The following is an 18,592-nucleotide window of genomic DNA, read 5'->3' on the forward strand; positions in this document are numbered from 1 at the left end:
ATAGTTTAAATCACAAGTACGACCCGACGAAATAGTGTTCTCCGGTCCACGGTGCAAAGCACGCAGACACCCAATCAGATAAAGTACACATGCAGGAAAAGTATCCCTATATACAAATAAATAAAAAATTATTGCTTCGTGAATATGAGAGTCTGGGATGGTTGGTGTGAGAAATTCCTTTGGTCGCTCAGAATTTTCACTGCCCGTGGGAAGAAGCTGTTTCTCAGCCGAGTTCTCCTATATGAGAACTTTCAGAGCAACTGAAAGATGCTGAGTGCAGGGTGGAAGGGGTCCTCAATGATTTTGTGTACCCTCTTCAGACAACAATAATGAGAGAGAGAAAAAATGTTTTGTATACATGCCAAGACCTTAGAATGTTGGCAATATTTTAATACAGGCACGAGGGATGAAAGTCATTGAAATTTCATTGTTGTCTGGTCATATTGCTAACTTTGCCAATTTAACCCATTGTACAATATGCTGGCAACTTTCTAACCAGTTTACCACACCAGTATGTAGCCGCTTATTTTCACTTCTGGTGAATATCTAAATTGCTACATTGTGTGACTGATTGCAATCCTTCAAATAAGATTTTTTTTAAAATACAAAACTGACCAACATGTTTCCTTGGAGGATATAAGTAGCACGCCATGCTCGGTTGGAACGAGACCATGGCAATTGCCCATGGCTCGAAAACTGTTCTCTCAAATCAGGCAGAAGCTCCCCTATGAATCCACAACATGATATAAATCAACCAACCGCACAAAATCCATTATAGTCAGAAGCATAGCCAAAAGGCAGGAGTTTTTTCACCTCACCAAAGTTGTGGCAGCAAGTAGATGATTTAGTTCTTTTACTCAGCAGGGTCATAAAGGTACACAATCTATCACTGCCTATCACACACCCTTCAAAAGCTTCAAAACATTCCCTCACATCACTCCTTGACTTTCTCATCTCTGGGAAAGAGAAAGCCATAATTTCCAAAGTTTCTCTTCCTAACCCTAAACTTTGTTGGCTCCCTGTAAATCTAGGTTGAACCTATTTTCACTAACATGAATGTGCTTTGATAAGAAGCTGCACACTCTGTCTGAACGTTAAAGGAGTTGGTTATTATGGTGGTTAAAGGTATTGCTGGGGCTTTCCTATCTGGCTTTTCATTGGATATTTAATAAAGATTTGCACAGGGATTTTCAGCACAAATGCTCAGAACGGTGATGATTTTTGCACATGGGGTGACGATTGATTGGGAGACAACAGCTGAAGAGTTAAACAGCAGCTCCAGGAGTGCCACCATCTTAAGACAGATGAGCAACCCAACAGTGTCAAGAGGAGAAGGTGGGAGGGAAGAGCCAGTCCCATGCTGGGACTCTGTCTCATCCTGTCCTCTTTACATTACTTCTATCCTAACTTTCCTTAGTCCTGATGAAGAGTTTCGGCTTGAAATGTTGACCATTCCTTCTCTCCTCCTGATTCTGCTGACATATTGACAAATTCTGACATCTGCAGAATCTTGTGCTCCTGCTATATTTGGGGGGCCCGCTGGTTTGCAATGTGACCCATTGACTGAGAACGCAGTCTGAAAACACTACAAACCCTACAGTCGCGAAGAAAGCACATCAGCACCTCTACTTCCTTAGGAGTTTGCAGAGGCTTGGTATGATATCTGAAACCCTGGCAAATTTCGACAGATGTATGGTGGAAAGTGTGCTGACCGGCTGGATCATGGACGAGTATAGTTCACCAATACCCCTGAGTGGAAACCCCTGCAAAAGATAGTGGACACAGCCCAGGACATCACAGGCAAAACACTCCCCATCATCAAAAATATCGACAGAGAATGCTGCCTTCAGAGAGCAGCAGCAATTATCAAAGATCCACATCACCCAGCACATGCTCTGTTCTCGTTCCCGCCATCAGGAAAGAGGTCTAGGTGCCACAAGACTCACACCACCAGGTTCAGGAACAGCTGCTACCCCTCCACCATCAGACTCCTCAACAACAAACTCCATCAGGGACTCATTTAAGGACTCGCACTTTTACACTTTATTGATTTTTTAAAAATTCTCTCTGTATTGCACAGTCAGATTGTTTACACTTCTTTATTTGTTTACATGTATCTTCTTGGGTACAGTTTTTTGCATGACCAATAAGTAATAATTCTGCTTCACCTGCAGGAAATATCTCAGGATTGTATGTGATGTATGTACTCTGACAATAAATCTGAACTTTGAACTTTGAAATAATTCCACCAGCCTGTAACCCAGTAAAATTAGTGGTTCTATTGCTAACAAATCAATGCTTTTATACTGTTAGGTTCACTACAATTCAATGGGATCATACTCACATCTTTATTGAAAGTAAGAGCGATTGCATCAAACATTTAATATTTGTCATTCATGAATCCATAAAAAAATTAAATACTTTTGTTATTAGGATCTGTTTTCTTGGCTTCACTGCATGAAATCAGCAAGAATTAATATGGTAAAATGAAACTGAGAAATCAGGTGGAGAAGCCTATGATTGTCACTAAACAGTAGTATCTCCAAGGATCTTCCCCCACACACGGGACAGATGGCTGTCCACTCTTTGACAACGGCATTACATTAAAAAACCAGCTGAGGAGATCTCGTTTCCATAGGTCTCTCTGCTACCAACATTGATCCCATGGGCTGGCAAGAAACAGATGGTAATAGATCAGAACAGAAGGCGAAGGCTCCTTTGGAAGGAAAGGTCTCAAAAGTGAGCATCTGTCTCTGTCCTCAGGTCTTTAAACTCTTTGGTTGACAACTTCCAAAATAGCAGCTGCAGTTTCCCTCTCATTGATGTCGATCCGATTGTTTCCCTGCCCTGTAAAAAATGCCCCACCCTTTCTCAGATAGAAGGTCGGCAGGTAAAAGCTCCTCTCTGATTCTGAGTTGTTTCTATTGGTACCTAGGACTAGAACATGCTGCAAATTGCGCACTGAAACACTTTAATTTAAAAAGTGGCATCAGAATGTGCTGCTCCCATCAGATCCTCTTTTTACATTCACTCCAACCATTCTAACAGAACATTTTTTCTGTTACACTATACGCTACACTTTTTTTTACAATCAAATTCCTGTAATCTTGAATCATAGCAACCGGCAACTTCACCAGCAAAAATATCGCAGAAGATAAATAGATTTTAAAAGTACAGAAGTTTAAAATTGGTGCACCTCGCCATTACTTTGTCAATCACACAATATGCAATCTCAAGCAACTGGAAAATTCACTCATTTGGTATCTACCAATCCCCAGGGGTTTTACTGTCTTTTGAACTGCTTCATGTAGAACAGGTTGAATTGACTTGGGAACGTGCAATGCAAAGCTTTTCACTATATTTCAGTGTATGTGACATTTTAAAAATTCAATTCATGACATCGACTGGTTCTGCTCTACCTTTCTACATCCTCAAGAATTAAGGTAACTGAAAGACTGAGGAAGCAGGTTTGGTAATAATGTAGGAAAAAATGGATAAGTATTTGGAGAAGATTATTTGAAGGAATATAAGAAATTGGAGAACAAATCTAATTGAATGGCTCTTTCAGTAAGTGTGTTTGGCCAAAATGTCCTATTCTGCTGTATCCATTTTTTTGATTGTATTTTCCTATTTCGAGGGCTTGAGGTTCTCTAATTTTCCTCAGTACTCACGCCCTTTACGTTTAAAGTCATAATTCTTGACCTTTTCTGCACTTTTCCTATAAACCCTAAGCTATTTGATTCTTTATGAGCTGGTCAGATGTTGTTGTCATCTCTCTAGATCTGTTTTGTGAACCTTGATGGAGTGAATGCAAACTTCAAAAGTAAGGAACTGCAAAAGGTAAGAGAACAAGAGTAAAATTACCCTCCAAAAGCTTGAGAACAAATGTGGCCCTGTGAGATATTGGCTAGGATGAGCTCAACATCTTTATCTGAATTTATCTTCTGTTTATTTCAGCATGGACTTTGGGTTTTGGATAAAATTGTGTGGAATGTCACTAATTGAACATGAGATAGGTGCAACATAGCAACAGGGTTAGGTCCATGGTGTCTGCGCTGACTATGATGCCAGATTAAACTCATCCCTGCAGGTCAGGCATTATGTATGGTGAGAGAAATGGAGTTAATCATTCAGTGATGATCTTTCATCAGTTTAAATTTAGAACATTACATTACAGAATAGGCCCTTCGGCCCACTAAGTGGTGCCAACCTATGTAAACTTAATCAATAATCTTTGATGAAAGTTCTCATGAGAAGTTGTCCTAAACTTAACCTTCTTTATCATTCTGTAAGTACTGTCTGACCTGCTGAGTATTTTCAGAGTTTTCTGTTTTTTAATTTAGTTCTATACCATCTGAATTATTTAATGTGAGAAAAGGTGGCAACCTACAATACTAGTTTTTGCCCTAAAAGTACAAAGTAATAATCTGGAGATTTATGTTCAAACCCTATCAAGGATACAGATGAAATTTACATTTGATTAATCATAAATTAAAGGCTAATATTGATGATAATGAATGCAAAATGATTGAATTATCACAGACTAAATCTGGCTCATTAAAATTCTTTGGGAAAGGGAATGATTTCGTCCCATACATGATTTCTAGTAATGCTTTTGACAATAACTTGTAATCGTGTAATGCCTTTCACCAAAGTCTCCCAAGGTGCTCTTAAGGAGGGGTAGAGGTGCCTATTCCTTAGTGAGGTCAAAGTCAAAGGTCACTGAAAGATAGGCATTGAATGAATAAATAAGCTGACTGCTTTTCTTTTCATTTCTGATTTTTTAGAAATTGGATACTGTGTCACCTGACCTCCCATACCTCATCAAGTCATTAAACATTTGCCAGATGAAAGATCATGAATTTATGCTTGTGAGTGGATTAATTGCTCCAGGAAGCTGCCAAGACAAGGCAGATGATACTCAGGTACAGAACTTGTATCTCTGGCACATTTTGATAACAAAAGTGTTTAATGAACATGATCACCAAACAGGATAATCACTCAAATTCACAAATCTAACACCACTTTGAAAATATTATAAAATGTGATGAGGCATTCAGAAAGAACATATGAGGCATGGGTAAAAGTAAATGTCAGCCAGAAATCAATATACATGTAATGAAGTGGAAAACTGGAAAGATGGGTTGTTGAAAGACATTATAATGCATTGAGTTAAAAATTACACTTGTTCCCATTTATATTTGAAACCAACATTAGGTTGTGATAATAGGAGATTTTAATTGAAACGCCCATATTGTAAAAGGGCTGGGTGGCTTGGAGTTTGTCAAATGTGTTCAGGAAAGTTTTCTAAATCAGTATATCAAGGTACTAAATAGAGAGAGTGCAACACTGGATCTATTAGGGAATGAGACAGGACAGGTGACAGAAATATGTGTAGTGGAACATTTTGGGTTCAGTGATCATAATGCCATTAGTTTCAAGTTAATTATGGATAAGGATAGGTCTGGGCATTGGGTTGACTTTTAAATTGAAGAGAGGCTAATTTTGAGGAAATGAGAAAGGATCTAGAATGCAAGGATTAGGATAAGTTGTTTTTGGGAAAGGATGTGCGAGGTAAGTGGAGGACATTCAAAGGTGAAATTTTGACAGTACAGAGTTTGTATGTTCCTATCAGGATTAAAAGCAAAGTTAGCAGGCATGAGGAAAGAGGGATATATGGATCTGATTCAGAAGAAGAGAGAAGTGTATGGCAGGTATGGGCAACATGGAGCAAATAAGGTCTTGAGGAGTATAAAAAAATTCAAGAGAAACCTCAAGAAAGAAACCAGAAAGGTTCAACAAAGACATGAGGTTGCTTTGGAAGACAATGTGAAGGAAAATCACAAAGGGTTAGAGCAAAAGGATAGTAAGGGCCAAAATTGGTTCCCTTGAAGATCAGAGTAGTCGGCTATCTATAGAGCTAAAAAAGATGGGGAAGATCTTAAATGGGGTTTTTACATCTGTATTCATTCAGGAAACTGGCACAGTCATGGGATGTAAGGAAAACAAGCAGTGGGGTCATGGAACCTATACAGATTGAAGAGGAGGAGGTACCTGCTGTCTTAACGCAAATAAAGGTGGATAAATGACCTGGGCTCGACAAGATATTTCCTTGGATTTTGAGTGTAGAAATTGCAGAGGTTCTGGCAGAAATATTTAAAATGACCTTAGCCATGGGTGTGGTACCAGAGGTTTGGAGGATAGCTCATGATGTAACATTGTTTAAAAAAGGCTCCAAAAGTAACCTTGGAAATTATAGCTTGACATCAGTAGTAAGTAAATTATTGGAAGGTGTTCAAAGAGATCGGATATACAATATTTGGACAGCCATGGACTGATTAGGGATAGTCAACATAGCTTGGTGCATGGTACATTGTGTTTAACCAATCTTGTATAGTTTTTTGACAAGTTTACCAGGAAAATTGACAAAGGAAAGACTGTGGTTGTTGTCTACATGGACTTCAGTAAGGCCTTTGACAAAGTCCTACATAAGAGGTTAATCAGGAAGGTTTAGATGCTAGGTATTCATGGTGAAGTAGTAAACTGGATTGGACAATGGCTGGACTGAAGAAGCCAGAGTGTAGTGGTGGATGACTGCTTCTCATTCTGGAGGACTGTGACTAGTGGCGTGCCTCAGGGATCACTGCTGAGACCATTGTTGTTTGTCATCTATATCAATGATGTGGATGATAATGTGGTAAATTGGATCAGCAAGTTTGCAGATAACACGAAGAATGGAGGCATTGTGAATGGCGAATAAGGTTTTCTAAGCTTGCAGAGGGATCAGGACCAGCTGGAAAAATGGGCTGAAAAATAGGAGATGGAATTTAAAGCAGTGTGAGGTGTTGCATTTTAGAAGGAGAAACTAAGAAATGACATACACTATAAATGGTAGGGCACTGAGGAGTGTAGTAGGACATAGGGATCTGGGAATACTGATGCATAATTCTCTGAAAGTGGAATCACAGGTAGATAGGCTTGTAAAGAGAGTTTTTTGTATTTTGGCCTTCATAAATCAAAATATTGGGTATAGGAGTTGGGATGTTATGGTGAAGTTGTACAAGATATTGTTGACGCCAAATTTGGAGTAGTGCGTGCAGTTTTGATCACCTAACTACAGGAAAGATATCAATAAGATAGAAAGAGTGCAGAGAATATTTACTAGGATATTGTCTGGATTTCAGGAACTGAGTAACAGGGAAAGGTTAAACAGGTTAGGACTTTATTCCCTGGAGCATTTGATAGAGGTATTTAAAATTATGAGGGGCATAGACAGAGTAAATGTAGGCTGGCTTTTTCTACTGAGAGTAGGTGAGATACAGCCAGAAGCCAATGGGTTATGGGTGAAAGGGTAAAAGTTTAGGGGGAACCTCTTCACACAGAGAGTAATGGGAGTGTGGAACAAGCTGCCAGCTGAAGTGGTGAATGCGGATTCAATTTTAACATTTAAGAAGAATTTGGACAGGTACGCGGATGGGAGAGGTATGGAGGACTATGGACTAGGTACAGGTCAATGAGACTAGGCAAAAAAAATGGTTCGATACATACTGGAATGGCCAAAGGGGTCTGTTTCTGTGTTGTAATGTTTTATGGTTCTATGGTTTGAAATGATGATGTTGGTCTCTTAGCATTATGTCAAAAACATATTGGCAAATATTGAGAAAAACATGTTTATTTTATTGCATCATTATTTAAAATAAATTTGCAATCTCCATCACACCTCTGATTGAAATTATAATTCCTGGCATTTTCTTGATGTTAATAGTATCACAGTTCATTGTTAGGAGGTGTTAATATAGCTGCTTGGTCCACAACATAATATTTCATCGAAAGAGGAAAGGACATCTGGTGTCAGAGAAGGGAAATTAACTCGATTAATAGGAGATGATCTCCTGAGGTTTGGTTTAAAGAACAATATTAGGATACAATAATCTGGATTTGGCAGTTTATCTCTTCGGTGAGTAATTAGGAACCGATATGCAATGTCTCCTGGGTACAGGAAACATAATGTGAATGGCTGCAATTAAACAGATCCTTAATTAACCTTCACCAATGACTTTATCCATATAAACAAATCAATGTTCAATAATCAATTCCTTGTTTTCATAAGTAGGATAATAGTATTCAAATTACACCCTTGCAGTTGACTTAAGCATAAATACTTTTTGCAAGGAAATGCAAAGATGATTTGTCTCTTTAATGATCTAAAGGAGCTTGATTTCCATGACACCATAAAACTGATATTCCTGATCAGTACCACATATAGAAAAGCATAACTTTTAGTTTATTTGATAAACATTCATTATAATATCAAAATGCAAAATCACAAAACCCAGCGATCTGCAAACTTCTTGAAACTCATGAAAATCTATGCAAAGTTGTTGAAATTGGATGCCTTCTACATTTCTGTTTCTTTGAAGCAATGATAGTTCTACAGCATGGAAATACCCCCTTAGCTCACGTCCCTCATGCCAACCAAGCAAGTTCCATTTTCCTGCTTTTAACTCATATCCCTCTTAACCTTTCTTATCCACTGTACTTAACAAATGCAACATCATCAGTTCAATAATTAAATGCAGATGTTTGACGAAGGAGCAGAGGGATCTGAAAAATACCCATGGCAATCCAAGCTTGGTAATATGCATTAAAATGAGGCCTTCCCACATCACTACTGAATGGCCAGAGTACAATTTCAAAAGCAACCTAGCTGGGTCCATTTTCTACATCATGTGCGAAGTCATTTTTTGACTGCTTTTATGGAATATTTTGATGATTTCTTCCAGAATCATATGTCAAATAACCACAATTGTCTGAGCTTCCTACAACTAAATTTTACTGGAGAACAAAATATCTCCTTGGAATTACTTTTTGAAATAAATTATTGTAATGGAGGGTAAGTTTCATACAAATGAATCATTCACACTTAGTTCTGCTCTGTAGAAGCCATGAGGAGTCACTCGGTATTGCTCATGTGCCAATTTTCATTCATCTCCTTTCTAAAGCAATCACCATTGCAAAAGTGAGTTCACTTTGCTAATTACACCAGACTATTGCCCATAAATTTCTTTCCATTTTTTAACAAGTCCTGAGAGAACTGTGTTTTAATTAAACTGAATAGTAAAATTTTTATTATCATTTGTGATAGATTCATTATATTTTTAATTAGTCGGGCAATGTTTTGTTTTGGAAATCTGGAGCATGGGAACAGGGAGTAAAAGTTCTTTATTGCAGTGCTTGTGGGTTATTTATTGGTCAAATTAATGAAATGAAAGTTTTGAAATGAGCAAATAGGGCATTTGTTTTTCTGTTTCATTATTGTTGCCTGATAGATGTGAAATTATGGTCAAGAGAACAGAATGATAATATAAGGATGATATAATCATAAATACGTGACTAAAATATTCGATACATATTTCAAAATATAGCTAGATGTTATTTATTTCTAAAACTTTATTCAGAATCTTCAATAAAAACTGAGACATTATAAATATCAAACAGAACTGTGTTCGGAAAGAGAGTTCCAAATGAGCCTAAAATTCATCAACCTTTATGAGAATGTCAGTGATCTCTTCTCCAGAGTGTCTCAAGTTAGAGAGGGTATTCTTACTAATCTGCTCTCTGAATAGCCACTAATTGTCTGAATTATTAAGGCTTTGTTACACACAAGCTGGAAGGAAGAGAAATAAAGTTTTTTTTTAAAATTTCCAATCAAAAAACAATCTGCAAGGAACTTTAGCAGCATCAGTGGGAGAAAAAAAACATGGTCAATGTTTCAAGCCAGAATCCTTCATCAAGGCTTGTGCGTCCCTTTTTGTTCTAATCAGCCTCCTTAATGAAGAGCAGCTTTTCCTTAGATCTAGATCCAGAATATAAAGTGTAGGCAAGTGCTTACCTGTCCCATTCATCATAGCAACCAGAACACTTTGCACAAAAGAGTATAACAAATCTGTCTGTGCAAGCATAATCCTGCCTGCAGAACTCACTTCTTAGATCTGAAGGTCGATTTTTCACCTCAGCCAAAGACATTGCAGAAGGAACAAGTCTTTCTGATGCATGGCCAGTTACTCTGCTGTGTTGCTCTATTCCCAGCTGACTTAAACAGTGGGCAGTAAAAACACACAAACATGGAGAAACTCAGTAGGTCAAACAGTGTCCTTTATACAGCAAAGGTAAAAATACATAACCGATGTTTCAGGCTTGAGCCTTTCATCAAAGAATGGGAAAATGTCAGTAGGCGTCCAAACAAGAGTAGGGGGGAAGGGGTGGAGAAGGGAGAGAGGGGACAACAGAGATCAAGGGGAGAAGGGATGGCAAGGTGAAGGGAGGAGGAAGGTAAGGAGGAGAACTGGAAAGGGGAAGGGAAGGGGGAGAGGGAAGAAGAAACAGGTTAGTAGAAACCGGAAAAGTCAATGTTAATGCCATCTGCCTGGAGAGTGCCCAGATGGAAAAATATAAAGGACACTGCTTTACCTTTGCGATATAAAGGACACTACTTGACCTGCTGAGTTTCTCCAGTTTTACTTCAACATGGAGTCCGCCAGGGTCGGCGTCATGGGGCAATGGGGTCATTCACGGGACAGGTCCCCCTCCAAATGAGTTAGTGTCCCCCCCATCCGAATATGAACGGCACCAATGGCACACAAAACTGCCGCTCGCACCCCCCACGGACAGCAGTTACCCTAATGCCCCCCTCCCCCTGATTAGATGTGTTCTGATTCTGACACCGACTCTGGAATCTGCAGATTTTTGTGTTTTACTCCTTTAACAGTTGGCACATCATTGATCTTGTGAAAAGTTAAAAGCCACATACGTGAATCCAACAAAAGCATAATAGGTGCCATAAGCTATTATGGTAAACTTAAAATGCAACAACAACTCTGCAACACAACCATTGCTAACTCCATTAAAACACTAGAGAAAACTAAAGCTGCAGATGCTGGAATCTTAAGTAGACAAAGAATTGCTGGAGGAACTCAGCGGTTCAGACTGCATCCATAAGGAGAAATGGTCAGTCAACATTTTGGATATGCAACCTTTATTAGATTAGAAGGGGGTGATTTTATGTACATTCAGAAAGGGGAAAAGCTGGGGAGGGGCACAGACGTGATTAGGGTAGAGGACAGAAGGTGTGAAAGGTGGAAAGACATAAAGGGAGAAAACATTGAAGGGGGAGAAAAGTTTGAGAGAGAAAGAAAAATTGTCCAGAATTTGGTAAAGGAGAGATGGAAACATCTCTTATTTATAAAAAGACCAGACCTGAAACATTGACTGACCGTTTTTACCCATAGATGCTGTCCGACCTGATGAGATCCTCCAGCAATTTTTTAAATCTGCTCCATTAAAACACTGCTGATTTTAATTTTTCTTTTTAAATTGTTATGTATATTTTAAATAGACAATTAATCAAGTGCCATGTCCAAGTTGATCGATGTTTTTTTTTGGATCAGAAGGAAGATGAGTGCCTCCCACCTCCTGGTCAATGGCCCAGACCCCCTGATGTCTGCTTGCTTCAGTCAGCAAGAAAGTGTAGAAAGAATGATATGGCCTGTGTTATCTATGAAATCAACAAATGCATGATTGGACTAGATTACTTCAAAGGAAAGAAAAAACATATTGTCAACACTGCCAATTGGAAGACAGAGGAGGAGACTAATTATTCAGGTTCGTCCATTGAAGAGGACTTTCTCACTGCCTCTGAACAATTCACCGATGAGGGAGATGAAGCCAGCAATGACCTCAAAGGCAAGACTTTTTTTTAAAACTATTAGTCAAAAAGATCTCTACTAATGTTTATTCCTCATTTAAATGTTATATGAGAACTACAGCCAACACTAGACAAAATCAAAATTAATGTGCATAATTAACACTCTCTAAAACAATGTTGTTGTGCATGATGACTGGACACTTTATTTTACAATGAAGATTTCCTACACACATTTTTTTTAAAGCTAGCTTCTCAAGTCTGAAAATCTAGTTGATGGGCAGGCAACCACATTCCCCATTTCCAGTGATTTATAAATGGAGAGAGCAGATGCAGCTGCAACATAAAGTCTTCAAAGGATGTGAAGACTGTCCACCCAATGTCACTTACATGGGCATGTGGGGACTCTTTGGTTAAGGGGGGCAGAGGGTTTGATTTCCCTGAAATTTAACACGGATAAAAGTACAAGTACCAATTTCTAATAAAGTCTTTTTATCAATCAACGATACACAGTTGGCACAAATCACACAACATGCAACTTAAAAGAAATATTGTTTTCCCCACTGTTTTGTCCAAATTTGGTGGGGGGGGGGAGGCAGTCACCACCCCCACCACCATCCCCCCCCCGCCCATATGCTCCTTGGTCACTTAGAATACTTTATATTGTGCATCAATCAATCAATCAATGGCAATATTGAAGAAAATGCCCTCTTTACTCTTCCTTAATAAACTGAACTCACTGTAATCCTCTGTGCCTGTAAAGTTGGAGGAAAAGCTTTGATGATACTGTATATATAGAGGATTGTATGTATGTGTGTATATATATAGATATATATCTATATATATCTATATATATATCTATATATATACACATGTGTGTGTGTGTGTGTGTGTGTGTGTGTGTGCAGAATGCTTCCATGAATGTTGCCAAAAGCATTATCAAAGTCTATGAACTTTGAACCCTGATGCAGGGTCTTGACTCAAATCATCACCTTTTGCTTCCCCAGATGCTGTTTGACCTGGAGAGTTCTTTCAGTGTTCTGCTGATTCACTTTACCTCAAATAATTCTGCAATGAACATGTCATTAAGAGTGTGAGAAGCTATGCACGGTTAGTGTAGCGGTTAGTGCAATGCTGTTAGAGAGACAGCAACCCTGGTTCAAATCCAGCACTGTCTATAAGGAGATTGTACATTCTTCCGATGTTGCGTGGGCTCCCTCCTGATGCTCTAGTTTCCTCCCACCATTGAAGGGGGAGGAGTTTGTGGATTAATTGGGAGGCACAGGCTTATGGCCCAAAAGGGTCTGTTGCCATGCTGTATTTCTAAATTAAACTAAAATCAAGTAGAAACAGGAATAGGCCTTTCAAACCCTCTGTTTCCCCATTGAAGAAAATCTTTTACCTCAATGCCATTTTCCATCCTTAAAGGTCACTTTTATAAATTTATGATTAATTATAGACTATTTGGAGCTATGATGAACAAGAAATAGAGGCTAAACTGTATAAATAAATTTGAGTCACAGTTTAAAATGCAACATTAGTAAAAGATTCCCATTTGTATATCTAGTATTAAAATATTGTTCAAATTGAAAAGAACAATATATGAATTGAATAGATACAATGCTCTTAAACTTTTCTTTTCTTTTCAGACCCTCCCAGAAATAATGGATTTGATCCAGCACGAGGTATTAAACCATCAAAAGCAAAATCCAGGGTTCTCTTACAAATGCGACAAAACAAAGACAATTTATTTTGCCATAAGACATGCAATCTCCAAGATATTTTAGTGCATAAATGTGCAGATGAGGAAAGCTCTGAAATTGCCCCATTGTGTTGCTGTGAGGGTAAGCATTTTCCTGAAGAAAGAGGAGGTGGGAGGCATAAATCAGAAAGAAATACACAAAGAGAAAGACTTGCCTTAAAATCTCCTCATAAAAACCATTCAGCAAACTCTAGTCTGGAGGAATACCACAACGCTTGCACGATCGAAAGTGTTGATATGCACCTTCAAACCAACATTCCAGTAACGCCAGTAGACATACAGGACACAGAAGATAAAAATAGTACCTCCCCATCTCTGAAGGAGAATCACTGCACGGATGGTGATTATGCTTCAAATTTAGCAGAGTCAGTTTTGCAGGATGCCTTTATTAGATTGTCTCAATCAGAGCCTACATCTACAACAGAGGCTGCAGTCAGCATCTCCACTGAAAGCATTGATGCCCTTTCACCCAGCAACACAAAAGCAAGCTTATTAAATCCTTCTCGACCATGGAATATTCTTCCCAAAATTGTTATTGTTCAAAGTCCAGACAATTGTGAGAATGTTTCAGAATGGCAAGAACATTGCAGTCCTACATTAGCTTCTCGTCCATTGAACGAAACTTCAGGTTATGTACAGGAACACACAATTGACCAGAATAATTCTACGTCGACTGGATTGCCTCTGAGTTCTGTGGAGGTGGCTCTGGTTTGTGCTGCAAATGTGATAGGGACTATTTCAAGCCCATATATTACTGAGAGTCTACAGATGGACAGAGCCTTATATGATATCACAGAGCATTTTCCTTGCAATGGGGAAAAAGGAGACGAAGCCTTGCTCTGTGGTTCTGACTGTGGTAACATGAACTTCTCATTCTCTTCAGCTCTCCATGGTGTGACCCAGGTGGCCAGTGCCATAGGAGTTGCAGGGTTAAATGATGAGCCAGATATTAGCTTCTCTGCTGCTTCAAGTGGCCTCCTGTCTGCTGCAGAAACCTCTGCTGCGGTTACCCTCCAGTGCAGTGTGAGCATCAGCAGCTGCGTGGATTCATTTGCTTACGATATTGCTGAGGTGCTGTTCAAAGAAGCAGCCACCATTCTTACAAAGCCAGATAATTACAGAAGTGTTGGCGGATTTATGAAATCTGTGGACCAAAAAATAATTGAAACAGTGACAAGACCAAAAGTCTCCCATTGGGAGGAATTGTCAAAAGATGATTTTGCCTTGAATATGTCAAATTTAATTCTTAAACATTCTTTTGAAGAAGCAAATAGTAGAGTGGAAAACAAACATCAAGAAAAAGAAAATAATTCCAGTGTAAATACAACCAATATATTTATTGAAAGTGCTAATAAGTCTCTCTTCAGTATATTGTATTTCACTTGCAGGAAAATTAAGGACATTGTTGGGCATAATGATGTTGCCATACTCTTTCAAGATGATGGAATAATAAACAAGGATTTAAAACCCCCCAGCGATCAGGATGGAATATCAGTGAACTGTAATACATCTGATAGTGTTGAAAAATTTGGTCATATACCTTCTGATGAAGAGAACCGGACAGACCCCTCAATCTTCGTGGAGAAATCTGCTGGGGCAGAGTTGTCGCAGCAGGTGAACCTGACTTCAAAGTGCCTTCACAGCAGGAGAAATAGTGACTGTTCAAATATTGCACACAATTTAACCAATCAACTGAGATCGAAGAATTCTGGAACTGCAATCACCAATGTTGCTGTCCCACAAGATCAGCAGAAAGTATGTGAGAAAGATACAAATTCATCTTTCTCCATTGATGCTTGTGAGATGGATAGCAGATATGGCCGTGCAGCACAAGTTCATACATGTAATTACGCCAGTGCACTTACAGACATCAGAGCCCAATCTCAGCCAGATAAAGATCAGAACCTCCTTATGATAAGTCAACAAATTACTTTAAGTCCATCTAAATCTTCATTTCAGGCAGAAAAGTCAAATGATACAAATCTTTCAATAAATGGGTTTGCTGACCAGGTATCCAAAACAGTTGTTTCCATGGCCACAGAAATGGCAGCCATTTATCTTGAAAATACAAACGCCAAGCAGCCTTGGTTCTGTCCATGGAATACGCAACTCGGAGACCACGAGAAATTCCTGGTTCCACAGACATCTTCCTCAAGGGCTCACACAAGGAGTAAGGAATCTCAGACTTCAACAACCAAGAGACTTAAGCCACCCAGACTTAGTGAAATCAAAAGGAAAACACAAGAGCAGCCTGAGCTAAAGGAAAAACTAATGAACAGAGTGGTTGATGAATCATTGAACTTTGACGATGCCTTAGACCAAATTAACAACTTCGCCCATGAGGTAACAGCGAAAATCGTGAATTCTGCTGAACTCACAGTAATAGACTCCGTGAGGCAAGGGCAGGGGCTAGCGAGAAACAGGCTACTGGGTGACAGGTGGAGCAGGGGAAAGACATCCAGTTATGAAAGCATTCCAGAAGAGGATGCAGACTCCAACAACTCATGGGCTGCCCTTGGCGCCATGACTAAATTTGGGCAGACAACAAGCAGGGCCAGTTCCATCTCAAAGCAATCGAGCTGCGAGAGTATCACCGATGAGTTTTCCAACTTCATGATGAATCAGATGGAAAATGAAGGCTGGGGATTTGAGCTGTTGCTGGACTATTATGCCAGCAAGCATGCCAGCAATATTTTAAATGCAGCTGTGCAGCAGGTGTACAGAAAGAATGGGCACCTCGGTGTAAATACAACATGCCTGTCAAAACAGTCTAGTACCGAGAGTATAACAGAAGAGTTTTACAGGTACATGCTCCATGAACTGGATAAAGAAAGCAAAGAGATGAAAGCCAACAAAGATTTTCACAATATGCTGATCCCCTCTGCTGGGCGAACAACTGTATGTGTCAGACAGTCTTCAATGCCAGACAGACGAGCATCAGAGGGAAGATTAACAGTAATTCCCCCTGTGAAAGCCAACTCACTTGACAGCTTTGCTCAGAATGGTCGCAGAAACACATTGAACATTCACCTTGATGATGCAGCATTGTCCACCAACCTGTATAAATCCCTAACAGATTCCTGTTTATATCAGAAGAATAAAACCAACCATATCACTGACATGCTGATAAGTGAAACTTGGTCAAATTCCATTGAGGCCCTCATGAGAAAAAATAAAATTATCTGTGATGAAGCTGACAATCAGGGCAGTGAACAGTTGTCAGGAACTGCGCAGCAATGCACTGAATGGTGTCCGACCAAGGTAGTAGCAGACACTATTCAATGTGGGAAATCAATCCGCAGCAGCCAACAGAGTTCAATTGAAACTGCACCCCATGACTCCAGAATTGTAAGTAAAAGATGTGAGATGGATGTCCACAGAGCAGAGAAACCAAAATTAGTGTCTAACAAGAAGAGCATCACTTCACATGAGCGGGCAGCAGTGAAGAAAAAGAAAATGTCCCGCTATCCAAGGGAAGTCCCTTTAATTCACATAGAGGATGATCAGCAGGAGATCAAGCTATGCCCTCAGGGAAAGGCTGTCTGCAGCGCTAAGAGAGTGATGGAAAAGAAACTTACTGAAGTTGATTCTGAAGGGCAAACTGAATCTGCTTCCCTGGGATTGAGGTAAATACCAAAATAAAGTGATCTGCAATAACATTTGAAAAAATATTTTGTTATATTTTTGTGTTAAAACTGGAATGTAACCCTAAGCATAGGATAGTTCAGTTTACTGGAACAGCACCCCATCCGCATTGTTAGTCATATAACAATGACTCATTATTATGACCCAGTAAGCAACATGAGACAATGAAAATCTCTAGCAGTAGAATGACTTTGGAGCCACAGGGCAGAAAATTGGTTACCAACATTAAACATATGTGAGAGTATTGATTAGCTGTTCTATTTATCTCTCCTTAATTAGTTCCAAGGACTTTAACACCAGAGGGAGTGATCAATACAGGGGCCTCACTACAGGATGCAATTCATTCCCAAGAGGGTTCTAAGATAAGTTTAGCACCAAAGTATTGGCTCCTTCAAAATGTTACATTTATTGCATTTGAGGCTTCAAATCACTCACGAATGCATTCCAACATATTTTATGAAAGTGATCTAAATAATGGCAATAAATGAATTAACATATTTGCTTTCACTAATTCCCTGGACAGCTTGTAATGTCGATTGACTGTTTTTAGACAAATAATGGCTCTGTTTAGATATGAATTAAAATCCATTTCAAAGGAAGGCTGGTTTAATAATGCCACAGTATGAAACAATAGTTCACTCTTCTCTGTGAAAGTAATAGCATCACAGGTCAGGTTCCTATCCTCTTTCCTTCCATTCAATGCCAAGACAATAGAACTTAATAATGGTAAATTTCTCATCCACTGAATGCAAGTTGAAAGTGTCTATTACACAGTGCCATCGACCATAATTTGAATCCAGTTTGGTCAACATATTGGGTTTGTGGGTTATTTGGTATGTTTGGCTGGCATGGGCTCATGGACGAGAAGGGCCTGTTACTGTGCTGTACCTCTAAAATTTAAAAAGTTTTAAAAGGTTGAATTAAAATTCTATCAATTCAACATCACTATAGATATATATAAAAACAAAATGTTCCTTTGACAAGTGTTGTGGAATTTCTGTCATATTAGTGAATAATAAGGGAATCATTTTGTATAAGGGATCGTGATAATAATAGAAAATAATGGAAATTCGTAGCGTCAGGAAACTGACCTTTCATCAGGTGGTCAATCCGTCTGATACTCCTCGGATTCAGCTTCATTCTTGGAATATTTCCAGCATTTCTTATTTCAGATTTTCTGCAACTGCTGCACTTTGATTTTGAGTTGGCAGTAATCCTGGAATGGATTCAACTGGCAAGAGCATGCCAGCCAAATAAGTCTTCTTTTAATTCATTCAGAGAGATGGGCTTTGCAGACTGAGCTAGTATTGAAATGCTCATTCCTAATTCCCCTTGAGATAGTGGTGGTGAATGGCTGCAGAGCTTGAGTTGTGGGTGTACCCACAATGCTGTTAAGTGAAGGATACCAAGATTTTAACTCACTGACAGGGAAGGAACGTTGATATATTTCTAGTATGGCTTGGAGCAAAACTTCTAGATGGTGG

At 39.1% G+C, this 18,592-nt stretch overlaps 1 protein-coding gene across 1 annotated transcript in view; it reads left to right on the plus strand.

Annotated features, from left to right (window-relative positions):
- sphkap (SPHK1 interactor, AKAP domain containing) overlaps positions 1-18,592 on the plus strand; it is an 80,263-nt gene that overhangs the window by 43,428 nt on the left and 18,243 nt on the right. The window contains exons 4-7 of the mRNA XM_069899114.1: positions 3,781-3,840; positions 4,788-4,925; positions 11,448-11,742; positions 13,351-17,089. Of these exons, the coding sequence (XP_069755215.1) occupies positions 3,781-3,840; positions 4,788-4,925; positions 11,448-11,742; positions 13,351-17,089 (4,232 nt within the window). The remainder of the gene's footprint in view (positions 1-3,780; positions 3,841-4,787; positions 4,926-11,447; positions 11,743-13,350; positions 17,090-18,592) is intronic.

Source organism: Narcine bancroftii, chromosome 9, assembly GCF_036971445.1.
Source record: "Narcine bancroftii isolate sNarBan1 chromosome 9, sNarBan1.hap1, whole genome shotgun sequence".
Classification (NCBI taxonomy): Eukaryota; Metazoa; Chordata; class Chondrichthyes; order Torpediniformes; family Narcinidae; genus Narcine; species Narcine bancroftii.